General features: G+C 44.3%; 1 protein-coding gene across 3 annotated transcripts in view; it reads right to left on the reverse strand.

Annotated features, from left to right (window-relative positions):
• Window positions 1–11,579: 11,579 nt before the first annotated feature.
• LOC121843359 (PI-PLC X domain-containing protein 1-like) overlaps window positions 11,580–26,030 on the reverse strand; it is a 32,726-nt gene continuing 18,275 nt past the window's right edge. For 2 of the 3 annotated variants that reach the window (XM_042312977.1, XM_042312978.1), the window contains 4 exons: window positions 25,426–25,554; window positions 23,102–23,257; window positions 15,839–16,019; window positions 11,580–12,907 (listed from right to left, as the gene is read on the reverse strand). In XM_042312977.1, coding sequence (XP_042168911.1) covers window positions 12,639–12,907; window positions 15,839–16,019; window positions 23,102–23,257; window positions 25,426–25,554 — 735 coding nt within the window. In that variant the 3' untranslated portion in view covers window positions 11,580–12,638. Of the gene's footprint in view, window positions 12,908–13,381; window positions 13,824–15,838; window positions 16,020–23,101; window positions 23,258–25,425; window positions 25,555–26,030 lie in introns of those variants that run through there. The other variant, XM_042312979.1, reaches the window with a different exon arrangement.

Below are 26,030 nucleotides of genomic sequence, written 5' to 3' on the forward strand. Positions count from 1 at the left end.
TTGTTACTCTAACTTCCGCAACGCATATAAGGCCCTGCCCCGCCCCCTTTCGGAAAAGCTGACCACGACTCCATTTTGTTGATCCCTGCCTACAGACAGAAACTAAAACAAGAAGCTCCCACGCTGAGGTCTGTCCAACGCTGGTCCGACCAAGCTGACTCCACACTCCAAGACTGCTTCCATCACGTGGACTGGGAGATGTTTCGTATTGCGTCAGACAACAACATTGACGAATACGCTGATTCGGTGTGCGAGTTCATTAGAACGTGCGTTGAAGATGTCGTTCCCATAGCAACGATTAAAACATTCCCTAACCAGAAACCGTGGATTGATGGCAGCATTCGTGTGAAACTGAAGGCACGAACCACTGCTTTTAATCAGGGCAAGGTGTCTGGTAACATGGCTGAATACAAACAGTGCAGCTATTCCCTCCGCAAGGCTATCAAACAAGCTAAGCGCCAGTACAGAGACAAAGTAGAATCTCAATTCAACGGCTCAGACACAAGAGGTATGTGGCAGGGTCTACAGTCAATCACGGACTACAGGAAGAAACCCAGCCCAGTCACGGACCAGGATGTCTTGCTCCCAGGCAGACTAAATAACTTTTTTGCCCGCTTTGAGGACAATACAGTGCCACTGACACGGCCTGCAACGGAAACATGCGGTCTCTCCTTCACTGCAGCCGAAGTGAGTAAGACATTTAAACGTGTTAACCCTCGCAAGGCTGCAGGCCCAGACGGCATCCCCAGCCGCGCCCTCAGAGCATGCGCAGACCAGCTGGCCGGTGTGTTTACGGACATATTCAATCAATCCCTATACCAGTCTGCTGTTCCCACATGCTTCAAGAGGGCCACCATTGTTCCTGTTCCCAAGAAAGCTAAGGTAACTGAGCTAAACGACTACCGCCCCGTAGCACTCACATCCGTCATCATGAAGTGCTTTGAGAGACTAGTCAAGGACCATATCACCTCCACCCTACCTGACACCCTTGACCCACTCCAATTTGCTTACCGCCCAAATAGGTCCACAGACGATGCAATCTCAACCACACTGCACACTGCCCTAACCCATCTGGACAAGAGGAATACCTATGTGAGAATGCTGTTCATCGACTACAGCTCGGCATTCAACACCATAGTACCCTCCAAGCTCGTCATCAAGCTCGAGACCCTGGGTCTCGACCCCGCCCTGTGCAACTGGGTACTGGACTTCCTGACGGGCCGCCCCCAGGTGGTGAGGGTAGGCAACAACATCTCCTCCCCGCTGATCCTCAACACTGGGGCCCCACAAGGGTGCGTTCTGAGCCCTCTCCTGTACTCCCTGTTCACCCACGACTGCGTGGCCATGCACGCCTCCAACTCAATCATCAAGTTTGCGGACGACACAACAGTGGTAGGCTTGATTACCAACAACGACGAGACGGCCTACAGGGAGGAGGTGAGGGCCCTCGGAGTGTGGTGTCAGGAAAATAACCTCACACTCAACGTCAACAAAACTAAGGAGATGATTGTGGACTTCAGGAAACAGCAGAGGGAACACCCCCCCATCCACATCGATGGAACAGTAGTGGAGAGGGTAGCAAGTTTTAAGTTCCTCGGCATACACATCACAGACAAACTGAATTGGTCCACTCACACAGACAGTATCGTGAGGAAGGCGCAGCAGCGCCTCTTCAACCTCAGGAGGCTGAAGAAATTCGGCTTGTCACCAAAAGCACTCACAAACTTCTACAGATGCACAATCGAGAGCATCCTGGCGGGCTGTATCACCGCCTGGTATGGCAACTGCACCGCCCTCAACCGTAAGGCTCTCCAGAGGGTAGTGAGGTCTGCACAACGCATCACCGGGGGCAAACTACCTGCCCTCCAGGACACCTACACCACCCGATGCTACAGGAAGGCCATAAAGATCATCAAGGACATCAACCACCCGAGCCACTGCCTGTTCACCCCGCTGCCATCCAGAAGGCGAGGTCAGTACAGGTGCATCAAAGCTGGGACCGAGAGACTGAAAAACAGCTTCTATCTCAAGGCCATCAGACTGTTAAACAGCCACCACTAACATTGAGTGGCTACTGCCAACACACTGTCAATGACACTGACTCTACTCCAGCCACTTTAATCATGGGAATTGATGGGAAATGATGTAAATATATCACTAGCCACTTTAAACAATGCTACCTTATATAATGTTACTTACCCTACATTGTTCATCTCATATGCATACGTTGATACTGTACTCTATATCATCGACTGCATCCTTATGTAATACATGTATCACTAGCCACTTTAACTATGCCACTTGGTTTACATACTTATCTCATATGTATATACTGTACTCGATATCATCTACTGTATCTTGCCTATGCTGCTCTGTACCATCACTCATTCATATATCCTTATGTACATATTCTTTATCCCCTAACACTGTGTATGACAGTATTTTTTTTGGAATTGTTAGTTAGATTACTTGCTCGTTATTACTGCATTGTCGGAACTAGAAGCACAAGCATTTCGCTACACTCGCATTAACATCTGCTAACCATGTGTATGTGACAAATAAAATTTGATTTGATTTGATTTGATTTGATCAGACAGGCTTCATAAATGGACATTTTGGGTATACATGGACGGATTTAATCGAAAAAAGACCCAATTGTGATGTTTATGGGACATATAGGAGTGCCAATAAAGAAGCTCGTCAAAGGTAATGAATGTTTTATATTTTATTTCTGTGTTTTGTGTAGCGCCGGCTACGCAAATTATTCTGTTTTACGTCCCGTTTGGGTATTTCGGGGTTGCATGCTATCAGATAATAGCTTCTCATGCTTTCGCCGAAAAGCATTTTAAAAATCTGACACGTTGGCTAGATTCACAACGAGTGTAGCTTTAATTGAGTACCCTGCATGTGTGTTTTAATGAAAGTTTGAGTTGTATCGAGTACTATTAGTTGTCACTCTGAATTTCCGCTGATGTTGATCCCTGTACAGGGACAGCAGCCGTAAAAGGTTTTAAGAAGCTAAATTACATTTAATATTTTTACAAATAGTTTAATATTTAAACATTTAAATTGCACAACAATTCCATGTGAATCTGATAACTTTAATGTGTAGACTTTCCAAGATACAGTTTATGTCGTCCTATCATACCTATCATGTCTCAGACTCCAACTGAACTGACATCATATTCATTAAGTCCCAACGCATATTTTCAACTGGTTGGATTACCGAAATATGGTTTCGTTTCCCATCTTTTGATGTCACCAGACTCTCTCTCAATGTTAACAAAGGGATTTTCAATAGTCACATCAGTAGAGTAGAGAGAGGAAAAAGGGGAAATGTATTTATGGGGGTCATAAACCTCCCCATCAGTCCAACGTCGTGACACTACCAATCCTCGACTTCGGCGATGTCATTTATAAAATAGCCTCCTACACTCTACTCAAAATCCGTTTTGTCAGCAAAGCCACAGACGTGGCCAAAATTTTTGAGAATGACACAAATATACATTTTCACAAAGTCTGCTGCTTCCGTTTGTATGATGGCAATTTGCATATACTCCAGAATGTTATGAAGAGTGATCAAATTAATTGCGAAGTCCCTCTTTGCCATGCAAATGAACTGAATCCCCCAAAAACATTTCCACTGCCTTTCAGCCCTGCCACAAAAGGACCAGCTGAAATCATGTCAGTGATTCTCTCGTTAACACAGGTGTGTTGACGAGGACAAGGCTGGAGATCACTCTGTCATGTTGATTGAGTTCGAATAACAGACTGGAAGCTTCAAAAGGAGGGTGGTGCTTGGAATCATTGTTCTTCCTCTGTCAACCATTGTTACCTGCAAGGAAACACGTGCCGTCATCATTGCTTTGCACAAAAAAGGCTTCACAGGCAAGGACATTGCTGCCAGTAAGATTGCACCCAAATCAACCATTTATCGGATCATCAAGAACTTCAAGAAGAGCGGTTCAATTGTTGTGAAGAAGGCTTCAGGGCACCCAAGAAAGTCCAGCAAGCGCCAGGACCGTCTCCTAAAGTTGATTCAGCTGCGGGATCGGGGCACCACCAGTACAGAGCTTGCTCAGGAATGACAGCAGGCAAGTGTGAGTGCATCTGCACGCACAGTGAGGCGAAGACTTTTGAGGATGGCCTGGTGTCAAGAAGGGCAGCAAAGAAGCCAGTTCTCTCCAGGAAAAACATCAGGGACAGACTGATATTCTGCAGAAGGTACAGGGATTGGACTGCTGAGGACTGGGGTAAAGTCATTTTCTCTGATGAATGTCCTTTCTGATTGTTTGGAGCATCTGGAAAAAAGCTTGTCCGGAGAAGACAAGGTGAGCGCTACCATCAGTCCTGTGTCATGCCAACAGTAAAGCATCCTGAAACCATTCATGTGTGGGTTTGCTTCTCAGCCAAGGGAGTGGGCTCACTCACAATTTTGCCTAAGAACACAGCCATGAATAAAGAATGGTACCAACACATCCTCCGAGGGCAACTTCTCCCAAACATTGGTGAGGAACAGTGCCTTTTCCAGCATGATGGAGCACCTTGCCATAAGGCAAAAGTGATAACTAAGTGGCTCGGGGAATAAAACATTGATATTTTGGGTCCATGGCCAGGAAACTCCCCAGACCTTAATCTCATTGAGAACTTGTGGTCAAGCCTGGACAAACGGGCGGGTGGACAAACAAAAACCCACAAATTCTGACAAACTCCAAGCATTGATTATGCAAGAATGGGCTGCCATCAGTCAGGATGTGGCCCAGAAGTTAATTGACAGCATGCCAGGGCGGATTGCAGAGGTCTTGAAAAAAATATCTAAAGACACTGAAGCAGCAAACTTTGTGGAAATTAATATTTGTGTTATTCTCAAAACTTTTGGCCACGACTGTACTACCCACCACTGCGACCTGTACGCCTCGTTGGCTGGCCCTTGCTTCATACTTGTCGCCAAACCCACTGGCTCCAGGTCATCTACAAGTCTCTGTTAGGTAAAGCCCCGCTTTATATCAGCTCACTGGTCACCATAGCAGCACTCACCCGTAGCACGCGCTCCAGCAGGTATATCTCACTGGTCACCCCCAAAGCCTATTCCTCCTTTGGCCACCTTTCCTTTCAGTTCTCTGCTGCCAATGACTGGAATGAACTGCAAAATCTCTGAAGCTGGAGACTCATATCTCCCTCACTACTATCTCCTGCACCAGCTGTCAGAACAGCTCACAGATCACTGCACCTATACACATCTGTAAACAGCCCATCCGATCTACCTCATCCCCATACTGTATTTATTTATTTATCTTGCTCCTTTGCACCCCAGTATCTTTACTTGCACATTCATCTTCTGCACATCTACCATTCCAGTGTTAATGCTACATTGTAATTATTTTTGCCTCTGTGGCCTATTTATTGGCTACCTCCCTACTCTTCTACATTTGCACACACTGTACATTGATTTTTCTATTGTGTTATTGACTGTATGTTTGTTTATGTGTAACTCTGTGTTGTAGTATGTGTCGAACTGCTTTGCTTTATCTTGGCCAGGTCGCAGTTTTAAATGAAAACTTGCTCTCAACTGGCCTACCTGGTTAAATAAATGCTGATAGATTTGAGGTATTCTTGTTCTCAAATTTGCTTTGTTAAAACCTCTTGCTCCTACTTGAGACGCAGACGTCCCAACTAGAGCTCTGGAAATGCAAATGCGCTACGCTAAACGCTAATAGTATTAGTTAAAACGCAAACGTTCATTAAAATACACATGCTTGGTATTGAATTAAAGCTACACTCGTTGTGAATCCAGGCACCAAGTCAGATTTTTAAAATGCTTTTCGGCGAAAGCATGAGAAGCTATTATCTGATAGCATGTAACACCCCAAAAGACCCGTAGGGGATGTAAACAAAATAATTAGCATAGTCGGCGCTACACAAACCGCACAATAAAATATAAAACATTCATTACCTTTGACCATCTTCTTTGTTGGCACTCCTTGATGTCCCATAATCAATACTGGGTATTTTTTTCGATTAAATCGGTCCATATATAGCCTAGATATCGATCTATGAAGACTGTGTGATAAACGGAAAAAAATAGCGTTTCATAACGTAACGTCATTTTTTAAAAGTTAAAAAGTCGACGATAAACTTTCACAAAACACTTCGAAATACTTTTCTAATGCAACTTTAGGTATTAGTACACGTTAATAAGCGATAAAAATCATCAGGAGGCGATGTAAATTCGATAGGTGGTCGTCTGGAAAAAATGTCCGGAAAAAACTCAACCAATACATCAAGTTGGAGGTCGGAGGGAATCGGTTCCCTTGGGTCGGTTCTACCAAGAATCAAACCGAAGCAAATGAGAAGACTCTAGACATCCTGTGGAAGCTGTAGGTACTGCAACCTCGGCCTCATTTAATACGGTTCACCTTTAACAATGGGTTGAAGTGGCGCATGGATATTTTTTTCCACTTTCAGTGATCAGATTTTCCTGTGCTTTTCGATGAAACAGACGTTCTGTTATAGTCACAGCCGTGATTTAACCAGTTTTAGAAACGTGAGAGTGTTTTCTATACACATACTAATCATATGCATATACTATATTCCTGGCATGAGTAGCAGGACGCCAAATTGTTGCGCGATTTTTAACAGAATGTTCGAAAAAGTAGGGGGTAGGCTTAAGAGGTTTTAAAATACTTAGCTACTATAAATTCAGCATCAGGATATATGGTTTCCAGTTTGAATAAAATCCCTTGAAATTCCTTGAGGGCCGTCGTGGTATCGGCTTGAGAGGCGCGGAAACGGCTGTCACAAAAACCGGAGAAAATTATCTTAGAAGACAATACGGTCAGCATTTGATTGTGAACAATTCTAGGTCAGGTGAACAAAAGAACACAAGTTCCTGTCTGTTGTTACACTGATGTGTCTCTAGTCACAGAGACTTGGTATGACGTGTCTCTAGTCACAGAGACTTGGTATGACGTGTCTCTAGTCACAGAGACTTGGTATGACGTGTCTCTAGTCACAGAGACTTGGTATGACGTGTCTCTAGTCACAGAGACTTGGTATGACGTGTCTCTAGTCACAGAGACTTGGTATGACGTGTCTCTAGTCACAGAGACTTGGTATGACGTGTCTCTAGTCACAGAGACTTGGTATGACGTGTCTCTAGTCACAGAGACTTGGTATGACGTGTCTCTAGTCACAGAGACTTGGTATGACGTGTCTCTAGTCACAGAGACTTGGTATGACGTGTCTCTAGTCACAGAGACTTGGTATGACGTGTCTCTAGTCACAGAGACTTGGTATGACGTGTCTCTAGTCACAGAGACTTGGTATGACGTGTCTCTAGTCACAGAGACTTGGTATGACGTGTCTCTAGTCACAGAGACTTGGTATGGCGTGTCTCTAGTCACAGAGACTTGGTATGACGTGTCTCTAGTCACAGAGACGTGGTATGACGTGTCTCTAGTCACAGAGACTTGGTTGAGTGTTAGTTGTGCCTTGTTTAAAGGTCTGCATGACCTGACCTGTCAATGGCCTTCTATGGTTTCATTGTTCTAATCCAGGGGGACTAACTCATTCCATGGAGGGCTTAGTGTCTGCTGGTTGTTTCCTTTCAATAAAGCAATAGACAACCATGTGAGGGTAGTTACTAATCAGTGACCTTTATTCATCAATCAAGTACAAGAGAGGAGCCAAAACACTCGGCCCTCTGTGGAATGAGTGACACATTGTAATCTATTCCCTTTGACAGACCGCTGACTTCTCCTCTCCGTGATCTCTGAACTGGAGGCATGAATTTAAATACTGTTTTCAGACCAAACACTTTTTATTTTTACATTGGTCAATTATATGTGAAACCTGTAAGGTAAAACATTCTGTAGATTGTTTCTCTATTCAAAATGCTCATCCTGTCTTCTGGAAAGGCTAATCTTGTCCACAGGCACAGGTCTTTTCAGTAGTAATGAAGGCATGCTTCTGAAAGAGTTAAGGGTCAAAGGTCATAACTCAGCTGTAGCACAGTCATAGGAGGTCATAGGTCATGCTCAGAGTTGTGCATCTGATATCATGCAATGGTTCATGTAGGTTTGATCTGAGGGTGCATTCCAAATGGCTCCCTATTCCCTATGGGCCCTGGTCAAAAGAAGTGCACCCTATTCCCTATGTGCCCTGGTCAAAAGAAGTGCACCCTATTCCCTATGGGCCCTGGTCAAAAGAAGTGCACCCTATTCCCTATGTGCCCTGGTCAAAAGAAGTGCACCCTATTCCCTATGGGCCCTGGTCAAAAGAAGTGCACCGCGTAGGGAATAGGGAGCCGTTTGGGACAGACTTGTTCTTCAGTTGGTACAGCATTAACGTTATAACTAGGGAGATACAAGCATTCTTTAACCACAGAACCTGGATATCTAATGGAAATACATCGTAGGTGCTAACCATTTGTAACGTGGTTTTGCTTGCCAAATGGCACCCTATTCCCTACATAGTGCACTACTTTTGATCAGGGCCCATAAGGGTCTGGTGAAAAGTAGTGCACTATTTAGCGTCTGGTTCCATTTGTGACATCATAGTTTTGTGCTCTATGGAAGAGGCTGTATTATTGTTAGCACTCGTTATAGTGGGAGATGGTTACAGAGGTTTTAGACAGAACATTCATTATTGCTTAGGTCAAAGGAACATTCTAAAATATGGCCACATTGCCTGAGATATGAAATACATACATTAGTTGGAGGATTAGAGGGGGTTGGGGGTTAGAGGAAAGTTGGAGGAGAGTTAGAGGGGGTTAGAAAGTTAGAGGGGGTTAGAAAGTTAGAGGGGGTCAGAGAGTTAGAGGAGGTTAGAGGGGGTTAGAGGAGGGTTAGAGGAGGGTTAGAGGAGGGTTAGAGGAGGGTTAGAGGAGAGTTAGAGGAGGGTTAAAGAGTTAGAGGACGGTTAAAGAGTTAGAGGAGAGTTAAAGAGTTAGAGGAGGTTTAGAGGAGAGTTAGAGGGGTTAGAGGAGGGTTAGAGGAGGGTTAGAGGAGGGTTGGAGGAGAGTTAGAGGAGGTTAGAGGGGGTTAGAGGAGGGTTAGAGGAGGGTTAGAGGAGGGTTGGAGGAGAGTTAGAGGACGGTTAAAGAGTTAGAGGAGGTTTAGAGGGGGTTAGAGGAGAGTTAGAGGAGGTTTAGAGGAGGGTTAGAGGAGAGTTAGAGGGGTTAGAGGAGAGTTAGAGGAGAGTTAGAGGAGAGTTAGGAGGGTTAAAGAGTTAGAGGAGAGTTAGAGGAGAGTTAGAGGAGAGTTAGAGGAGAGTTAGAGGAGAGTTAGAGGAGAGTTAGAGGAGAGTTAGAGGAGAGTTAGAGGAGGTTTAGAGGAGGGTTAGAGGAGAGTTAGAGGAGAGTTAGAGGAGGTTTAGAGGGGGTTAGAGGAGAGTTAGAGGAGAGTTAGAGGAGAGTTAGTGGAGAGTTAGAGGAGAGTTAGAGGAGGTTTAGAGGAGGGTTAGAGGAGGGTTAGAGGAGAGTTAGAGGAGAGTTAGAGGGGTTAGAGGAGGGTTGGAGGAGAGTTAGAGGAGAGTTAGAGGGGTTAGAGGAGGGTTGGAGGAGAGTTAGAGGACGGTTAAAGAGTTAGAGGAGGTTTAGAGGGGGTTAGAGGAGAGTTAGAGGAGAGTTAGAGGAGGTTTAGAGGAGGGTTAGAGGAGAGTTAGAGGAGGTTTAGAGGGGGTTAGAGGAGAGTTAGAGGAGAGTTAGAGGAGAGTTAGAGGAGAGTTAGAGGAGAGTTAGAGGGGAGTTAGAGGAGGTTTAGAGGAGAGTTAGAGGAGAGTTAGAGGAGAGTTAGAGGAGGGTTAGAGGAGAGTTAGAGGGGTTAGAGGAGGGTTGGAGGAGAGTTAGAGGAGAGTTAGAGGAGAGTTAGAGGAGAGTTAGAGGAGAGTTAGAGGAGAGTTAGAGGAGAGTTAGAGGAGGTTTAGAGGGGGTTAGAGGAGAGTTAGAGGAGAGTTAGAGGAGAGTTAGAGGAGGTTTAGAGGAGGGTTAGAGGAGGGTTAGAGGAGAGTTAGAGGAGAGTTAGAGGAGAGTTAGAGGGGTTAGAGGAGGGTTGGAGGAGAGTTAGAGGAGAGTTAGAGGGGTTAGAGGAGGGTTGGAGGAGAGTTAGAGGACGGTTAAAGAGTTAGAGGAGGTTTAGAGGGGGTTAGAGGAGAGTTAGAGGAGAGTTAGAGGAGGTTTAGAGGAGGGTTAGAGGAGAGTTAGAGGAGGTTTAGAGGGGGTTAGAGGAGAGTTAGAGGAGAGTTAGAGGAGAGTTAGAGGAGAGTTAGAGGAGAGTTAGAGGAGAGTTAGAGGAGAGTTAGAGGAGAGTTAGAGGAGGTTTAGAGGAGGGTTAGAGGAGAGTTAGAGGAGAGTTAGAGGAGAGTTAGAGGAGAGTTAGAGGAGGTTTAGAGGAGGGTTAGAGGAGGTTTAGAGGAGGGTTAGAGGAGAGTTAGAGGGGTTAGAGGAGGGTTGGAGGAGAGTTAGAGGACGGTTAAAGAGTTAGAGGAGGTTTAGAGGGGGGTTATAGGAGGGTTATAGGAGGGTTAGAGGAGAGTTAGAGGAGAGTTAGAGGAGAATTAAAGAGTTAGAGGACGGTTAAAGAGTTAGAGGACGGTTAAAGAGTTAGAGGAGGGTTAGAGTTATAGGGGGGTTAGAGAGTTAGGAGGGTTAGAGAGTTAGGAGGGTTAGAGAGTTAGGAGGGTTAGAGAGTTAGAGGGGGGTTAGAGAGTTAGAGGAGGGTTAAAGAGTTAGAGGACGGTTAAAGAGTTAGAGGAGGGTTAAAGAGTTGGAGAGTTAGAGGAGGGTTAGAGAGTTAGAGGGGGTTAGAGAGTTAGGAGGGTTAGAGAGTTAGAGGGGGTTAGAGAGTTAGGAGGGTTAGAGAGTTAGGAGGGTTAGAGAGTTAGAGGGGGGTTAGAGAGTTAGAGGAGGGTTAAAGAGTTGGAGAGTTAGAGGAGGGTTAAAGAGTTAGAGGACGGTTAAAGAGTTAGAGGACGGTTAAAGAGTTAGAGGACGGTTAAAGAGTTGGAGAGTTAGAGGAGAGTTAAAGAGTTAGAGGAGGGTTAGAGTTATAGGGGGGTTAGAGAGTTAGGAGGGTTAGAGAGTTAGGAGGGTTAGAGAGTTAGGAGGGTTAGAGAGTTAGGAGGGTTAGAGAGTTAGAGGGGGTTGGAGAGTTAGAGGAGGGTTAAAGAGTTAGAGGAGGGTTAAAGAGTTGGAGAGTTAGAGGAGGGTTAGAGAGTTAGAGGGGGTTAGAGAGTTAGAGGGGGTTAGAGAGTTAGAGGGGGTTAGAGAGTTAGAGGGGGTTAAAGAGTTAGAGGGGGTTAGAGAGTTAGAGGGGGTTAGAGAGTTAGAGGGGGTTAGAGAGTTAGAGGGTTAAAGAGTTGGAGAGTTAGAGGAGGGTTAAAGAGTTGGAGAGTTAGAGGAGGGTTAAAGAGTTAGAGGAGGGTTAGAGAGTTAGAGGAGGGTTATAGAGAGTTAGGAGGGTTAGAGAGTTAGAGGGGGTTAGGGATAGAGGGTTAGAGGAGGGTTAGGGATAGAGGGTTAGGTCTGGAGGGTTAGGGATAGAGGGTTAGAATGTTAGAGGAGGGTTAGGGATAGAGGGTTAGAAGGTTAGAGGAGGGTTAGGGATAGAGGGTTAGAAGGTTAGAGGAGGGTTAGGGATAGAGGGTTAGAAGGTTAGAGGAGGGTTAGGGATAGAGGGTTAGAAGGTTAGGGTTAGGGCTAGTAAACAAGATAACAAAAGTCCAAAGTAAACAGATAAATAAATCAGTGCAGATCAGGGGGAAAAAGAGAGCAGGTCAACACAGGAAGAGAAGAGAGGAGCTCAACAGGCAAACATTTCACTGTCGTCAATATAATTGTGCAAATATATCCTATGAGAATGTATTGTTCAAGTTTTTTTTTACAAGCAAAGTTCTATTACATCATGCTGCAGTCCCATCCTCTTCTACAGCATAGTTAAAACATGGTATCATGCTGCAGTCCCATTGTCTTCTACAGCATAGTTAAAACATGGTATCATGCTGCAGTCCCATCCTCTTCTACAGCATAGTTAAAACATGGTATCATGCTGCAGTCCCATCCTCTTCTACAGCATAGTTAAAACATGGTATCATGCTGCAGTCCCATCCTCTTCTACAGCATAGTTAAAACATGGTATCATGCTGCAGTCCCATCCTCTTCTACAGCATAGTTAAAACATGGTATCATGCTGCAGTCCCATCCTCTTCTACAGCATAGTTAAAACATGGTATCATGCTGCAGTCCCATCCTCTTCTACAGCATAGTTAAAACATGGTATCATGCTGCAGTCCCATCCTCTTCTACAGCATAGTTAAAACATGGTATCATGCTGCAGTCCCATCCTCTTCTACAGCATAGTTAAAACATGGTATCGTGCTGCAGTCCCATCCTCTTCTACAGCATAGTTAAAACATGGTATCGTGCTGCAGTCCCATCCTCTTCTACAGCATAGTTAAAACATGGTATCATGCTGCAGTCCCATCCTCTTCTACAGCATAGTTAAAACATGGTATTCTGTGCAATAAGATGTGTCAGATAATGCATCCCAAATGGCACCCTATTCCCTACACACACACGACTTTGACCAGAGGCCTATGGGCTACAGAGGTAATATGGTGTCATTTGGGACACAGCAGATGGGTCAGTTTCCTCTGCTAACATCACAAGGACCAGTGCAGTGGACTAAATGTTGATTCAGTGCGATGACGGTGGGTACGAAGTGGCTCTCTGAGACAAAGTCCCCAGCTATGATGTTGAGGGAGTGGGACTCGGACCCGGGGCTCTGGCCCCTGACCCAGGAGAGCAGGGCAGGGTAGGTAGACATCACCAGGTCCTTCAGAGACTCAGTGGGGTGAGAACAGATGTACTTCAGATCCTCTGTCAGGTTGATGCCCGTCACAAAGAACCCTCCTGACAACAAACACCAAATCAATGTTCTGTTTGATTCTGTTACAATAACACTCATTACAACACATCCCACACACGTCTACAAGGTCAGTGTTTGGTGATGAAATAAACTAATATCCATATATTTAGATTGCTTTCTTTCATTGATCCCTAATATTCTGACCCTGCTCTCTCAATATATATAAATATAGGACAAAACACACATCACGACAAGAGAGACAACACTACATAAAGAGAGACCTAAGACAACAACATAGCAAGGCAGCAACACATGACAACACAACATGGTAGCAACACAACATGACAACAACATGGTAGCAACACAAATTGGCAGCAGCACAACATGGTACAAACATTATTGGGCACAACAGCACAAACAGCACAAAGGGCAAGAAGGTAGAGACAACAATACATCACGCAATGCAGCCACAACTGTCAGTAAGAGTGTCCATGACTGAGTCTTTGAATGAAGAGACTGAGATAAATCTGTCCAGTTTGAGTGTTAGTTCCAGTCGCTAGCTGCAGTGAACTGAAAAGACGAGCGAGCCAGGGATGTATTTGCTTTGGGGACATTTAACAGAATGTGACTGGCAGAACGGATGTTGTATGTGGAGAATGAGGGCTATCTCAGATAGGGGGAGCCGTATAGATGTGTTCAAGTGAGTCTATCGACAAAATTCTAACCAAAAGGTACAGACTTCCATAGTGACGCAGTGGTCTAAGGCACTAGCCGGGGGAGCTTTCCTTGGCTCATTGCACTCTAGCGACTCCTTGTGGTGGGCAGGGCGCCTGCAGGCTGACTTCGTTCGTCAGTTGAACGGTGTTTCCTCTGACACATTGGTGCAGCTGGCTTCTGGGTTAAGCGAGCGGGTCTGGCGGGTCATGTTATGGAAGACGCACGGCTCGACCTTCGCCTCTCCTGAGAACGTTGGGGAGTTGCAGCGATGAGACAAGATCATAAATCACGAAGTTGGGGAGAAAAAGGGTATAAAAAAATATGGCTTAACATAGATTACGATCTACTGAAAACCCTATTGAAAATCTGTTGGCCAGCAAGTGGGAGGGGTTTCAGTGGTTGAATTACATTTATTCAGAGCACGTAAGGTAAGGTAAGTCTGAATACCAAATACTCAGAAGTGCGTAGGAAAGGAAAGGCGTCCGTAGGAAAGGAAAGGCGTGCGTAGGAAAGGAAAGGCGTGCGTAGGAAAGGAAAGGCGTGCGTAGGAAAGGCGTGCGTAGGAAAGGAAAGGCGTGCGTAGGAAAGGAAAGGCGTGCGTAGGAAAGGAAAGGCGTGCGTAGGAAAGGAAAGGCGTGCGTAGGAAAGGAAAGGCGTGCGTAGGAAAGGAAAGGCGTGCGTAGGAAAGATGTGCGTAGGAAAGGAAAGGCGTGCGTAGGAAAGGAAAGGCGTGCGTAGGAAAGATGTGCGTAGGAAAGGAAAGGCGTGCTTAGGAAAGGAAAGGCGTGCGTAGGAAGAGATGTGCGTAGGAAAGGAAAGGCGTGCGTAGGAAAGGAAAGGCGAGCGTAGGAAAGGAAAGGGTATAAAAAAATATGGCTTAACATAGATTACGATCTACTGAAAACCCTATTGAAAATCTGTTGGCCAGCAAGTGGGAGGGGTTTCAGTGGTTGAATTACATTTATTCAGAGCACGTAAGGTAAGGTAAGTCTGAATACCAAATACTCAGAAGTGCGTAGGAAAGGAAAGGCGTCCGTAGGAAAGGAAAGGCGTGCGTAGGAAAGGAAAGGCGTGCGTAGGAAAGGAAAGGCGTGCGTAGGAAAGGAAAGGCGTGCGTAGGAAAGGAAAGGCGTGCGTAGGAAAGATGTGCGTAGGAAAGGAAAGGCGTGCGTAGGAAAGATGTGCGTAGGAAAGGAAAGGCGTGCGTGGGAAAGGAAAGGCGTGCGTGGGAAAGGAAAGGCGTGCGTAGGAAAGGAAAGGCGTGCGTAGGAAAGGAAAGGCGTGCGTAGGAAAGGAAAGGCGTGCGTAGGAAAGGAGTGCGTAGGAAAGGAGTGCGTAGGAAAGGAAAGGAGTGCGTAGGAAAGGAAAGGCGTGCGTAGGAAAGGAGTGCGTAGGAAAGGAGTGCGTAGGAAAGGAAAGGAGTGCGTAGGAAAGGAAAGGCGTGCGTAGGAAAGGAGTGCGTAGGAAAGGAGTGCGTAGGAAAGGAAAGGAGTGCGTAGGAAAGGAAAGGCGTGCGTAGGAAAGGAGTGCGTAGGAAAGGAGTGCGTAGGAAAGGAAAGGAGTGCGTAGGAAAGGAAAGGCGTGCGTAGGGAAAGGAAAGGCGTGCGTAGGAAAGGCGAGCGTAGGAAAGGAAAGGCGTGCGTAGGAAAGGCGTGCGTAGGAAAGGAAAGGCGTGCGTAGGAAAGGAAAGGCGTGCGTAGGAAAGGAAAGGCGTGCGTGCGTAGGAAAGGCGAGCGTAGGAAAGGAAAGGCGTGCGTAGGGAAAGGAAAGGCGTGCGTAGGAAAGGCGAGCGTAGGAAAGGAAAGGCGTGCGTGGGAAAGGAAAGGCGTGCGTAGGAAAGGAAAGGCGTGCGTAGGAAAGGCGTGCGTGGGAAAGGAAAGGCGTGCGTAGGAAAGGCGTGCGTAGGAAAGGAAAGGCGTGCGTAGGAAAGGAAAAGCGTGCGTGGGAAAGGAAAGGCGTGCGTGGGAAAGGCGTGCGTAGGAAAGATGTGCGTAGGAAAGGAAAGGCGTGCGTGGGAAAGGCGTGCGTAGGAAAGGAAAGGCGTGCGTGGGAAAGGAAAGGCGTGCGTAGGAAAGGAAAGGCGTGCTTAGGAAAGGCGTGCGTAGGAAAGGCGTGCGTGGGAAAGACGTATATTATTAAAGTCTGCATCGGCCCCTATAAGTGCACAGCAGCACTTCTATTTCTAAATGATTGGCAGTGTTAGATAATCCTTACTCTGCACATTATTTCATAGCAATATGTGGTCATCTGTAGGTTACCTGGGCGGCCATGTTGTTTCCTGTGTTCGAACTCCTCGATCAGAGCCTCGGCTTTACACTTGTTGGCCCACCAGTAGGGGATGTGAGGCCAAAGGTCACTATAGAGGCTGACCATGCTGTGCTCATAGGAGACAATCACCTGGTAACCCAACGACCACAGGTTCCTCAGCGTCACCACTTCCTGGAACACAGAGGATCATGGGAATGTTGGGATCAGGGAAAGGAATCATGGGAAAGTATGGCTCATGCCATGCTAGGAAACATTGTGGTAACACTATATATTAACATTTTTTGTAAAATTTTTGTAATTATTTTTATAATACACAACATACGCACACAAACATCCATGACATCCCATCTGACCACACCCCCATCTCCAGCGCTCTCAGCCACATGGGGTCAAACTGCACCATGTTGTTTCTCTCCGTCGCCCCACACACTTTCAACATTTAGATAATGAAGAATTTGACCTTTCCATTGTGTTAACGACGGAGGATTGGTTGATTTCCAGTTTTTAAGTATACATTTCCGGGAAGTCATGGATTATTGAGTCAATGTTAGTTTTACACTTAAAAACACGACTCTGCCGGTGTGCTGTAGAATGTGAATTTCGTCTCTTGTATAATAAATGATATACATTAGTTTATACTGAATTAAGTTACATTTGTCTTATTAAGTTACATTTGTCTTATTATTATGTCATTTCTTCAGTTATGTTCCAACATCCCTCCATCTTGTGCTTTTTAAGTCTTGGTTGCAATAGTTTATATTTTTTTCTAAGTTGTACAGGTTTTCTGCAAGATTTTATATACAGTTGAAGTCGGAAGTTTACATACACTTAGGTTGTAGTCATTAAAACTCATTATTCACCCACTCCACAAATTTCTTCTTAACAAACTATAGTTTTGGAAAGTCAGTTATGCACAAAGTAGACGTCCTGAGACAAGTCATTTTTCCAACACAGACAGATCATTTCACTCATAACTCACTGTGTCACAATTCCAATGGTTCAGAAGTTTACATAAACTAAGTTAACTGTGCCTTTAAACAGTTTGGAAAATTCCAGAAAATTATGTCATGGCTTTAGAAGCTTCTGATAGGCTAATTGACATAATTTAAGTCAATTGCAGGTGCACCTGTGGATGTATTTCAAGGCCTACCTTCCAACTCAATGCCTCTTTACTTGACATAATGGGAAAATCAAAAGAAATCAGCCAAGACCTCAGAAAAAAAATTGTAGACCTCCACAAGTCTGGTTCATCCTTGGGAGCAATTTACAAACGCCTGAAGGTACCACGTTCATCTGTACAAACAACAATATGCAAGTATAAACACCATGGGACCACGCAGCCGTCATACTGCTCAGGAAGGAGACGCGTTCTGTCTCCTAGAGATGAACGTACTTTGGTGAGAAAAATGCAAATCAATCCCAGAACAACTGCAAAGGATCTTATGAAGATGCTGGAGGAAACAGGTACAAAAGTATCTATATCCACAGTAAAACAAGTCCTATATCGACATAACCTGAAAGGCCGCTCAACAAGGAAGAAGCCACTGCTCCAAAACCACCATAAAAAAAGCCAGACTACGGTTTGCAACTGCATATGGGGACAAAGATCATTCTTTTTGGAGAAATGTCCTCTGGTCTGATGAAACAAAATATAACTGTTTGGCCATAATGACCATTGTTATGTTTGGACAAAAAAGAGGGAGTCTTGCAAGCCAAAGAACACCATCCCAACGGTGAAGCACAGGGGTGGCAACATTATGTTGAGGGGGTGCTTTGCTGCAGGAGGGACTGGTGCACTTCACAAAATAGATGGCATCACGAGGTAGGAAAATTAGGTGAATATATTGAAGCAACATCTCAAGACATCAGTCAGGAAGTTAAAGCTTGGTCACAAATGGGTCTTCCACATGGACAGTGACCACAAGCATACTTCCAAAATTGTGGCAAAATGGCTTAAGAACAACAAAGTCAAGGTATTGGAGTGGCCATAACAAAGCCCTGACCTCAATCCTATAGAACATTTGTGGTCAGAACTAAAAAAGCGTGTGCAAATCAAATCAAATCAAATTTTATTTGTCACATACACATGGTTAGCAGATGTTAATGCGAGTGTAGCGAAATGCTTGTGCTTCTAGTTCCGACAATGCAGTAATAACCAACAAGTAATCTAACTAACAATTCCAAAACTCCTGTCTTATACACAGTGTAAGGGGATAAAGAATATGTACATAAGGATATATGAATGAGTGATGGTACAGAGCAGCATAGGCAAGATACAGTAGATGATATTGAGCACAGTATATACATATGAGATGAGTATGTAAACAAAGTGGCATAGTTAAAGTGGCTAGTGATACATGTATTACATAAGGATGCAGTCGATGATATAGAGTACAGTGTATACGTATGCATATGAGATGAATAATGTAGGGTAAGTAACATTACATAAGGTAGCATTGTTTAAAGTGGCTAGTGATATATTTACATCATTTCCCATCAATTCCCATTATTAAAGTGGCTGGAGTTGAGTCAGTGTCATTGTCAGTGTGTTGGCAGCAGCCACTCAATGTTAGTGGTGGCTGTTTAACAGTCTGATGGCCTTGAGATAGAAGCTGTTTTTCAGTCTCTCGGTCCCAGCTTTGATGCACCTGTACTGACCTCGCCTTCTGGATGATAGCGGGGTGAACAGGCAGTGGCTCGGGTGGTTGATGTCCTTGATGATCTTTATGGCCTTCCGGCGCCGACAGAGATGGCCGCCTCGCTTCGCGTTCCTAGGAAACTATGCAGTTTTTTGTTTTTTACGTGTTATTTCTTACACTAGTACCCCAGGTCATCTTAGGTTTCATTACATACAGCCGAGAAGAACTACTGAATATAAGATCAGCGTCAACTCACCATCAGTACGACCAAGAATATGTTTTTCGCGATGCGGATCCTGTGTTCTGCCTTACAACCAGTGCCACGGAATGGTTCCCATGCAGCGACCCAAAAAAACGACTCAGAAAAAGAGGGAAACGAAGCGGTCTTCTGGTCAGACTCCGGAGACGGGCACATCGTGCACCACTCCCTAGCATTCTTCTTGCCAATGTCCAGTCTCTTGACAACAAGGTTGATGAAATCCGAGCAAGGGTAGCATTCCAGAGGGACATCAGAGACTGTAATGTTCTCTGCTTCACGGAAACATGGCTAACTGGAGAGACACAATCCGAAGCGGTGCAGCCAGCGGGTTTCTCCACGCATCGCGCCGACAGAAACGAACATCTTTCTGGTAAGAAGAGGGGCGGGGGCGTATGCCTTATGGCCAACGTGACATGGTGTGATGAAAGAAACATACAGGAACTCAAATCCTTCTGTTCACCTGATTTAGAATTCCTCACAATCAAATGTAGACCGCATTATCTACCAAGAGAATTCTCTTCGATTATAATCACAGCCGTATATATCCCCCCAAGCAGACACATCGATGGCTCTGAACGAACTTTATTTAACTCTCTGCAAACTGGAAACGATTTATCCGGAGGCTGCATTCATTGTAGCTGGGGATTTTAACAAGGCTAATCTGAAAACAAGACTCCCTAAATTTTATCAGCATATCGATTGCGCAACCAGGGGTGGAAAGACTGTCACCAAAAGCACTCACAAACTTCTACAGATGCACAATCGAGAGCATCCTGGCGGGCTGTATCACCGCCTGGTATGGCAACTGCACCGCCCTCAACCGTAAGGCTCTCCAGAGGGTAGTGAGGTCTGCACAACGCATCACCGGGGGCAAACTACCTGCCCTCCAGGACACCTACACCACCCGATGCTACAGGAAGGCCATAAAGATCATCAAGGACATCAACCACCCGAGCCACTGCCTGTTCACCCCGCTGTCATCCAGAAGGCGAGGTCAGTACAGGTGCATCAAAGCTGGGACCGAGAGACTGAAAAACAGCTTCTATCTCAAGGCCATCAGACTGTTAAACAGCCACCACTAACATTGAGTGGCTACTGCCAACACACTGTCAATGACACTGACTCTACTCCAGCCACTTTAATCATGGGAATTGATGGGAAATGATGTAAATATATCACTAGCCACTTTAAACAATGCTACCTTATATAATGTTACTTACCCTACATTATTCATCTCATATGCATACGTAGATACTGTACTCTATATCATCGACTGCATCCTTATGTAATACATGTATCACTAGCCACTTTAACTATGCCACTTGGTTTACATACTCATCTCATATGTATATACTGTACTCGATATCATCTACTGTATCTTGCCTATGCTGCTCTGTACCATCACTCATTCATATATCCTTATGTACATATTCTTTATCCCCTTACACTGTGTATAAGACAGTAGTTTTTTTTTGGGAATTGTTAGTTAGATTACTTGTTCGTTATTACTGCATTGTCGGAACTAGAAGCACAAGCATTTCGCTACACTCGCATTAACATCTGCTAACCATGTGTATGTGACAAATAAAATTTGATTTGATTTGTAACATCGGGTGGTGTAGGTGTCCTGGAGGGCAGGTAGTTTGCCCCCGGTGATGCGTTGTGCAGACCTCACTACCCTCTGGAGAGCCTTACGGTTGAGGGCGGAGCAGTTGCCGTACCAGGCGGTGATACAGCCCGCCAGGATGCTCTCGATTGTGCATCTGTAGAAGTTTGTGAGTGCTTGTGGTGACAAGCCGAATTTCTTCAGCCTCCTGAGGTTGAAGAGGCCAATTCAGTGGACCAATTCAGTGGACCAATTCAGTTTGTCTGTGATGTGTATGCCGAGGAACTTAAAACTTGCTACCCTCTCCACTACTGTTCCATCGATGTGGATAGGGGGGTGTTCCCTCTGCTGTTTCCTGAAGTCCACAATCATCTCCTTAGTTTTGTTGACGTTGAGTGTGAGGTTATTTTCCTGACACCACACTCCGAGGGCCCTCACCTCCTCCCTGTAGGCCGTTTCGTCGTTGTTGGTAATCAAGCCTACCACTGTTGTGTCGTCCGCAAACTTGGAGGCCTACAAACCTGATTCAGTTACACCAGCTCTGTCAGGAGGAATGAACCAAAAATCACCCAACTTATTGTGGGAAGCTTGTGGAAGGCAACCCGAAACGTTTGACCCAAGTTAAACAACTTAAAGGCAATGCTACCAAATACTAATTGAGTGTATGTAAACTTCTGACCCACTGGGAATGTGATGAAAGAAATAAAAGCTGAAATGAATCACTCTACTATTATTTCACATTCTTAACATAAAGTGGCGATCCTGACTGACCTAAAACAGGGAGTTTTTGTTTGAAAACGGAGTTTAAATGTATTTGGCTAAGGTATATCTGAACTTCCGACTTTAACTGTATTGTACAATAAGTCCACTCTCTTTCTCTCCCCCTCTTTCTTTCCCCACCCCCTTTCCATTGTGTAACAAGCTGTCATATCGGGTTAGTCCACTAGAGACTTTTCATTACATTATGTTAGTAATCAATACAACCAATACCGTGTTTATGTAATTCTGTGTGATTATTTAGTTAGTTAGTAAATAAACAATTAAGCCAATTTCTGTATCGTTCATTCATCACCAAGGTTAGGGTTTGTGCTGATATCCAAGGATTATGCGATGTTCAGAATGAGACTGATAAGGTAATGATTAATATGTGACTGTTATTGATGTAAGAGATATCTGTATATCTTTAGAGTTTGAGTCGGGAGATAGTCACTCTTTAAACAACTTTTCCCGTGGTGCCCCAAGTTCCTAATGAGTTAATAGTTACGTGATTAATTTACTTGAGTAATAATTAAACAGAGTAAATAGCAGTCATCACATTAATGATAAAACGTCATAACACCTGGTACCCCTGCACATCAACTTGGTACTGGTACCCTGTGTATATAGCCAAGTTATTACCTGGTACCCTGTGTATATAGCCAAGTTATTACCTGGTACCCTGTGTATATAGCCAAGTTATTACCTGGTACCCTGTGGATATAGCCAAGTTATTACCTGGTACCCTGTGTATATAGCCAAGTTATTACCTGGTACCCTGTGTATATAGCCAAGTTATTACCTGGTACCCTGTGGATATAGCCAAGTTATTACCTGGTACCCTGTGGATATAGCCAAGTTATTGCTACTCATTGATATTTTTTCCTAGTGTTCTTATTTTTTTCTTTGGTGTGTCTCTCTGCATTGTGGGGAAGGAGCTGGAAGTAAGCTTTTCACTATTCGTCTATAACTGTTATTTACGACGCATGTGACAAATACCATTTGATTTTCTATTTGATTCCAATGTTACCTTTAAGATGTGCGCGGGCTTTTATTTTGTAAAGTGGTTTCGTGCATCAAACAACACAATACAAAAACATTTTCAGTCACCTCCTTGTTTGACAGGATAAACAGGTTGATCCTGCTGGGGTCTGATCAACTGCTTGGCGTAGCAGCTCGTTATGTTCTTGTTCTTGTCTATTAATGTTCTGTATAAGGTCATGTTTTGTGTGAACCCCAGGAAGAGTAGCTGCTGCTTTTGTAACAGTTAATGGGGATCCAAATGAAATTCCAAGAGGCTGAATGACAGAACAGCTATTTCCATGTTAAAATATTATGGGATGCATTTTCTCCATTGTTTCTGATGGTAGGCCTACATTCTGATCAAATAGCCACAGTAGCCTACTTGGTCACTGTTAAAACTAACTTAAATAGGGTCCAGCCTCAGTGTTCATAGTAAACGCTCGCTGGAAGTTGCTCAGCAGACCTGAAATTTGCTCATTGCCAAAAAAGATTAGAGGGAACATTGGAGGTGTCCCTACAGTAGTTGGACAGTGCTTGGAGGTGTCCCTACAGTAGTTGGACAGTGCTTGGAGGTGACCCTACCTTGGAGGTGTAGTTGGACAGTGCTTGTAGGTGTCCCTACAGTACAGGAGTTGGAGTTGGACAGTGCTTGGAGGTGTCCCTACAGTAGTTGGACAGTGCTTGGAGGTGTCCCTACAGTAGTTGGACAGTGCTTGGAGGTGTCCCTACAGCAGTTGGACAGTGCTTGGAGGTGTCCCTACCATAGTTGGACAGTGCTTGGAGGTGTCCCTACCGTAGTTGGACAGTGCTTGGAGGTGTCCCTACCGTAGTTGGACAGTGCTTGGAGGTGTCCCTACAGCAGTTGGACAGTGCTTGGAGGTGTCCCTACCGTAGTTGGACAGTGCTTGGAGGTGTCCCAGTTGGACACAGCAGTTGGACAGTGCTTGGAGGTGTGTTGGACAGTCCCTACCGTAGTTGGACAGAGCCTGGCGTTGAAGATGGTTCTGATGGTGGATATAAGTCCAGTGTGGAGGTCCTGGTTCAGACCCAGGAAGTGACTGAAGGACAGCAGAACCACCTCTCTAGAATGGACATCTAGCCAGGATCTGATCTCCTGAAGAACGGTCTGTGGAGAACAGACATCGGTCCAACTGGTGTAACACAATCTCAGTAACATCTGAAATCAATTATATATCCCAAATCCTATTTGTATATGTCAGATAAGAACAGGAGTCTAGTAAATGGTACAACCCCTCTCTGTAGCCCCTTGTCAGAATGTCTACTAAACCTCCCTGCTATGTTAGAAGTACAGATTATACCTTTAACATTGAATGTAGTCTACACTCTGTGGTAGAATGGAAGTATCATACCTCTACATTGAGCGTAATGTACACTCCATAGTATCACACCTCTACATTGAGCATAGCGTACACTCCGTAGTATAACACCTCTACATTTAGCGTAGTGTACACTCCATAGTTTCACACCTCTACATTTAGCGTAGTGTACACTCCATAGTATCACACTACATTTAGCATAGTGTCCATAGTATCACTCCTCTACATTTAGCATAGTGTACACTCCATAGTATCACACCTCTACATTTAGCATAGTGTACACTCCATAGTATCACTCCTCTACATTTAGCTTAGTGTACACTCCATAGTATCACACCTCTACATTTAGCATAGTGTACACTCCATAGTTTCACACCTCTACATTTAGCATAGTGTACACTCCATAGTATCACACCTCTACATTTAGCATAGTGTACACTCCATAGTATCGCACCTCTACATTTAGCATAGTGTACACTCCATAGTATCACACCTCTACATTTAGCATAGTGTACACTCCATAGTATCACACCTCTACATTTAGCGTAGTGTACACTCCATAGTATCACACTTCTACATTTAGCATAGTGTACACTCCATAGTATCACACCTCTACATTTAGCATAGTGTACACTCCATAGTATCACACCTCTACATTTAGCATAGTGTACACTCCATAGTATCACACCTCTACATTTAGCATAGTGTACACTCCATAGTATCACACCTCTACATTTAGCATAGTGTACACTCCATAGTATCACACCTCTACATTTAGCATAGTGTACACTCCATAGTATCACACCTCTACATTTAGCATAGTGTACACTCCATAGTATCACACCTCTACATTTAGCATAGTGTACACTCCATAGTATCACTCCTCTACATTTAGCATAGTGTACACTCCATAGTATCACACCTCTACATTTGGCATAGTGTACACTCCATAGTATCACTCCTCTACATTTAGCATAGTGTACACTCCATAGTATCACACCTCTACATTTAGCATAGTGTACACTCCATAGTATCACACCTCTACATTTAGCATAGTGTACACTCCATAGTATCACACCTCTACATTTAGCATAGTGTACACTCCATAGTATCACACCTCTACATTTAGCATAGTGTACACTCCATAGTATCATACATTTAGCATAGTGTACACTACAGTACATTTGTAGTGTACACTCCATAGTATCACACCTCTACATTTGAGTGTACACTCCATAGTATCATACCTCTACATTTAGCAGTGAGTGTAGTGTACACTCCATAGTATCACACCTCTACAGTGATTTAGCATAGTGTACACTCCATAGTATCACACTCTACATTTAGCAGTGAGTGTAGTGTACACTCCATAGTATCACACCTCTACATTTGCATAGTGTACACTCCATAGTATCATACCGCTACAGTGAGTGTAGTGTATACTCCATAGTATCATACCGCTACAGTGAGTGTACACTCTCCATAGTATCATACCTCTACAGTGAGTGTAGTGTACACTCCATAGTATCACACCTCTACATTTAGCATAGTGTACACTCCATAGTATCACACCTCTACATTTAGCATAGTGTACACTCCATAGTATCACACCTCTACATTTAGCATAGTGTACACTCCATAGTATCACACCTCTACATTTGGCGTAGCGTACACTCCATAGTATCATACCGCTACAGTGAGTGTAGTGTATACTCCATAGTATCATACCGCTACAGTGAGTGTACACTCCATAGTATCATACCTCTACAGTGAGTGTAGTGTATACTCCATAGTATCATACCTCTACAGTGAGTGTAGTGTACACTCCATAGTATCATACCTCTACAGTGAGTGTAGTGTACACTCCATAGTATCATACCTCTACAGTGAGTGTAGTGTACACTCCATAGTATCATACCTCTACAGTGAGTGTAGTGTACACTCCATAGTATCATACCTCTACAGTGAGTGTAGTGTACACTCCATGGTAGAAGTACAGGTCAGTAGAGGTGTCGTTGGGTCGATGTGCGATCCTCAGGTCAAGATATCTGACCCCACAGTCTAGCTGCTCCTTCACTGTCGCCTCCTATAGGATATTATCAGATTAACTTTCAGATCATCTACATTATCAGATCATCTACATTATCAGAGCAACAACATTATCAGATCATCTACATTATCAGATCGACATTATTATCAGATCATCAACATTATCAGAGCAACAACATTATCAGATCATCTACATTATCAGAGCATCTACATTATCAGATCAACATTATTATCAGATCATCAACATTATCAGAGCAACATTATTATCAGATCATCAACATTATCAGAGCAACAACATTATCAGATCATCTACATTATCTGATCGCCATTATTATCAGATCTTCAACATTATCAGAGCAACAACATTATCAGATCATCAACATTATCAGATCAACATTCAGATCGACAACATTATCCGATCATAAACATTATGCGATTGACATTATTATCTGATCAACAACATTATCAGATCAACTTAATCAGATCAACATTATTATCAGATCGACAACATGA

The sequence above is a fragment of the Oncorhynchus tshawytscha genome, unplaced genomic scaffold, assembly GCF_018296145.1.
Source record: "Oncorhynchus tshawytscha isolate Ot180627B unplaced genomic scaffold, Otsh_v2.0 Un_contig_4886_pilon_pilon, whole genome shotgun sequence".
Classification (NCBI taxonomy): Eukaryota; Metazoa; Chordata; class Actinopteri; order Salmoniformes; family Salmonidae; genus Oncorhynchus; species Oncorhynchus tshawytscha.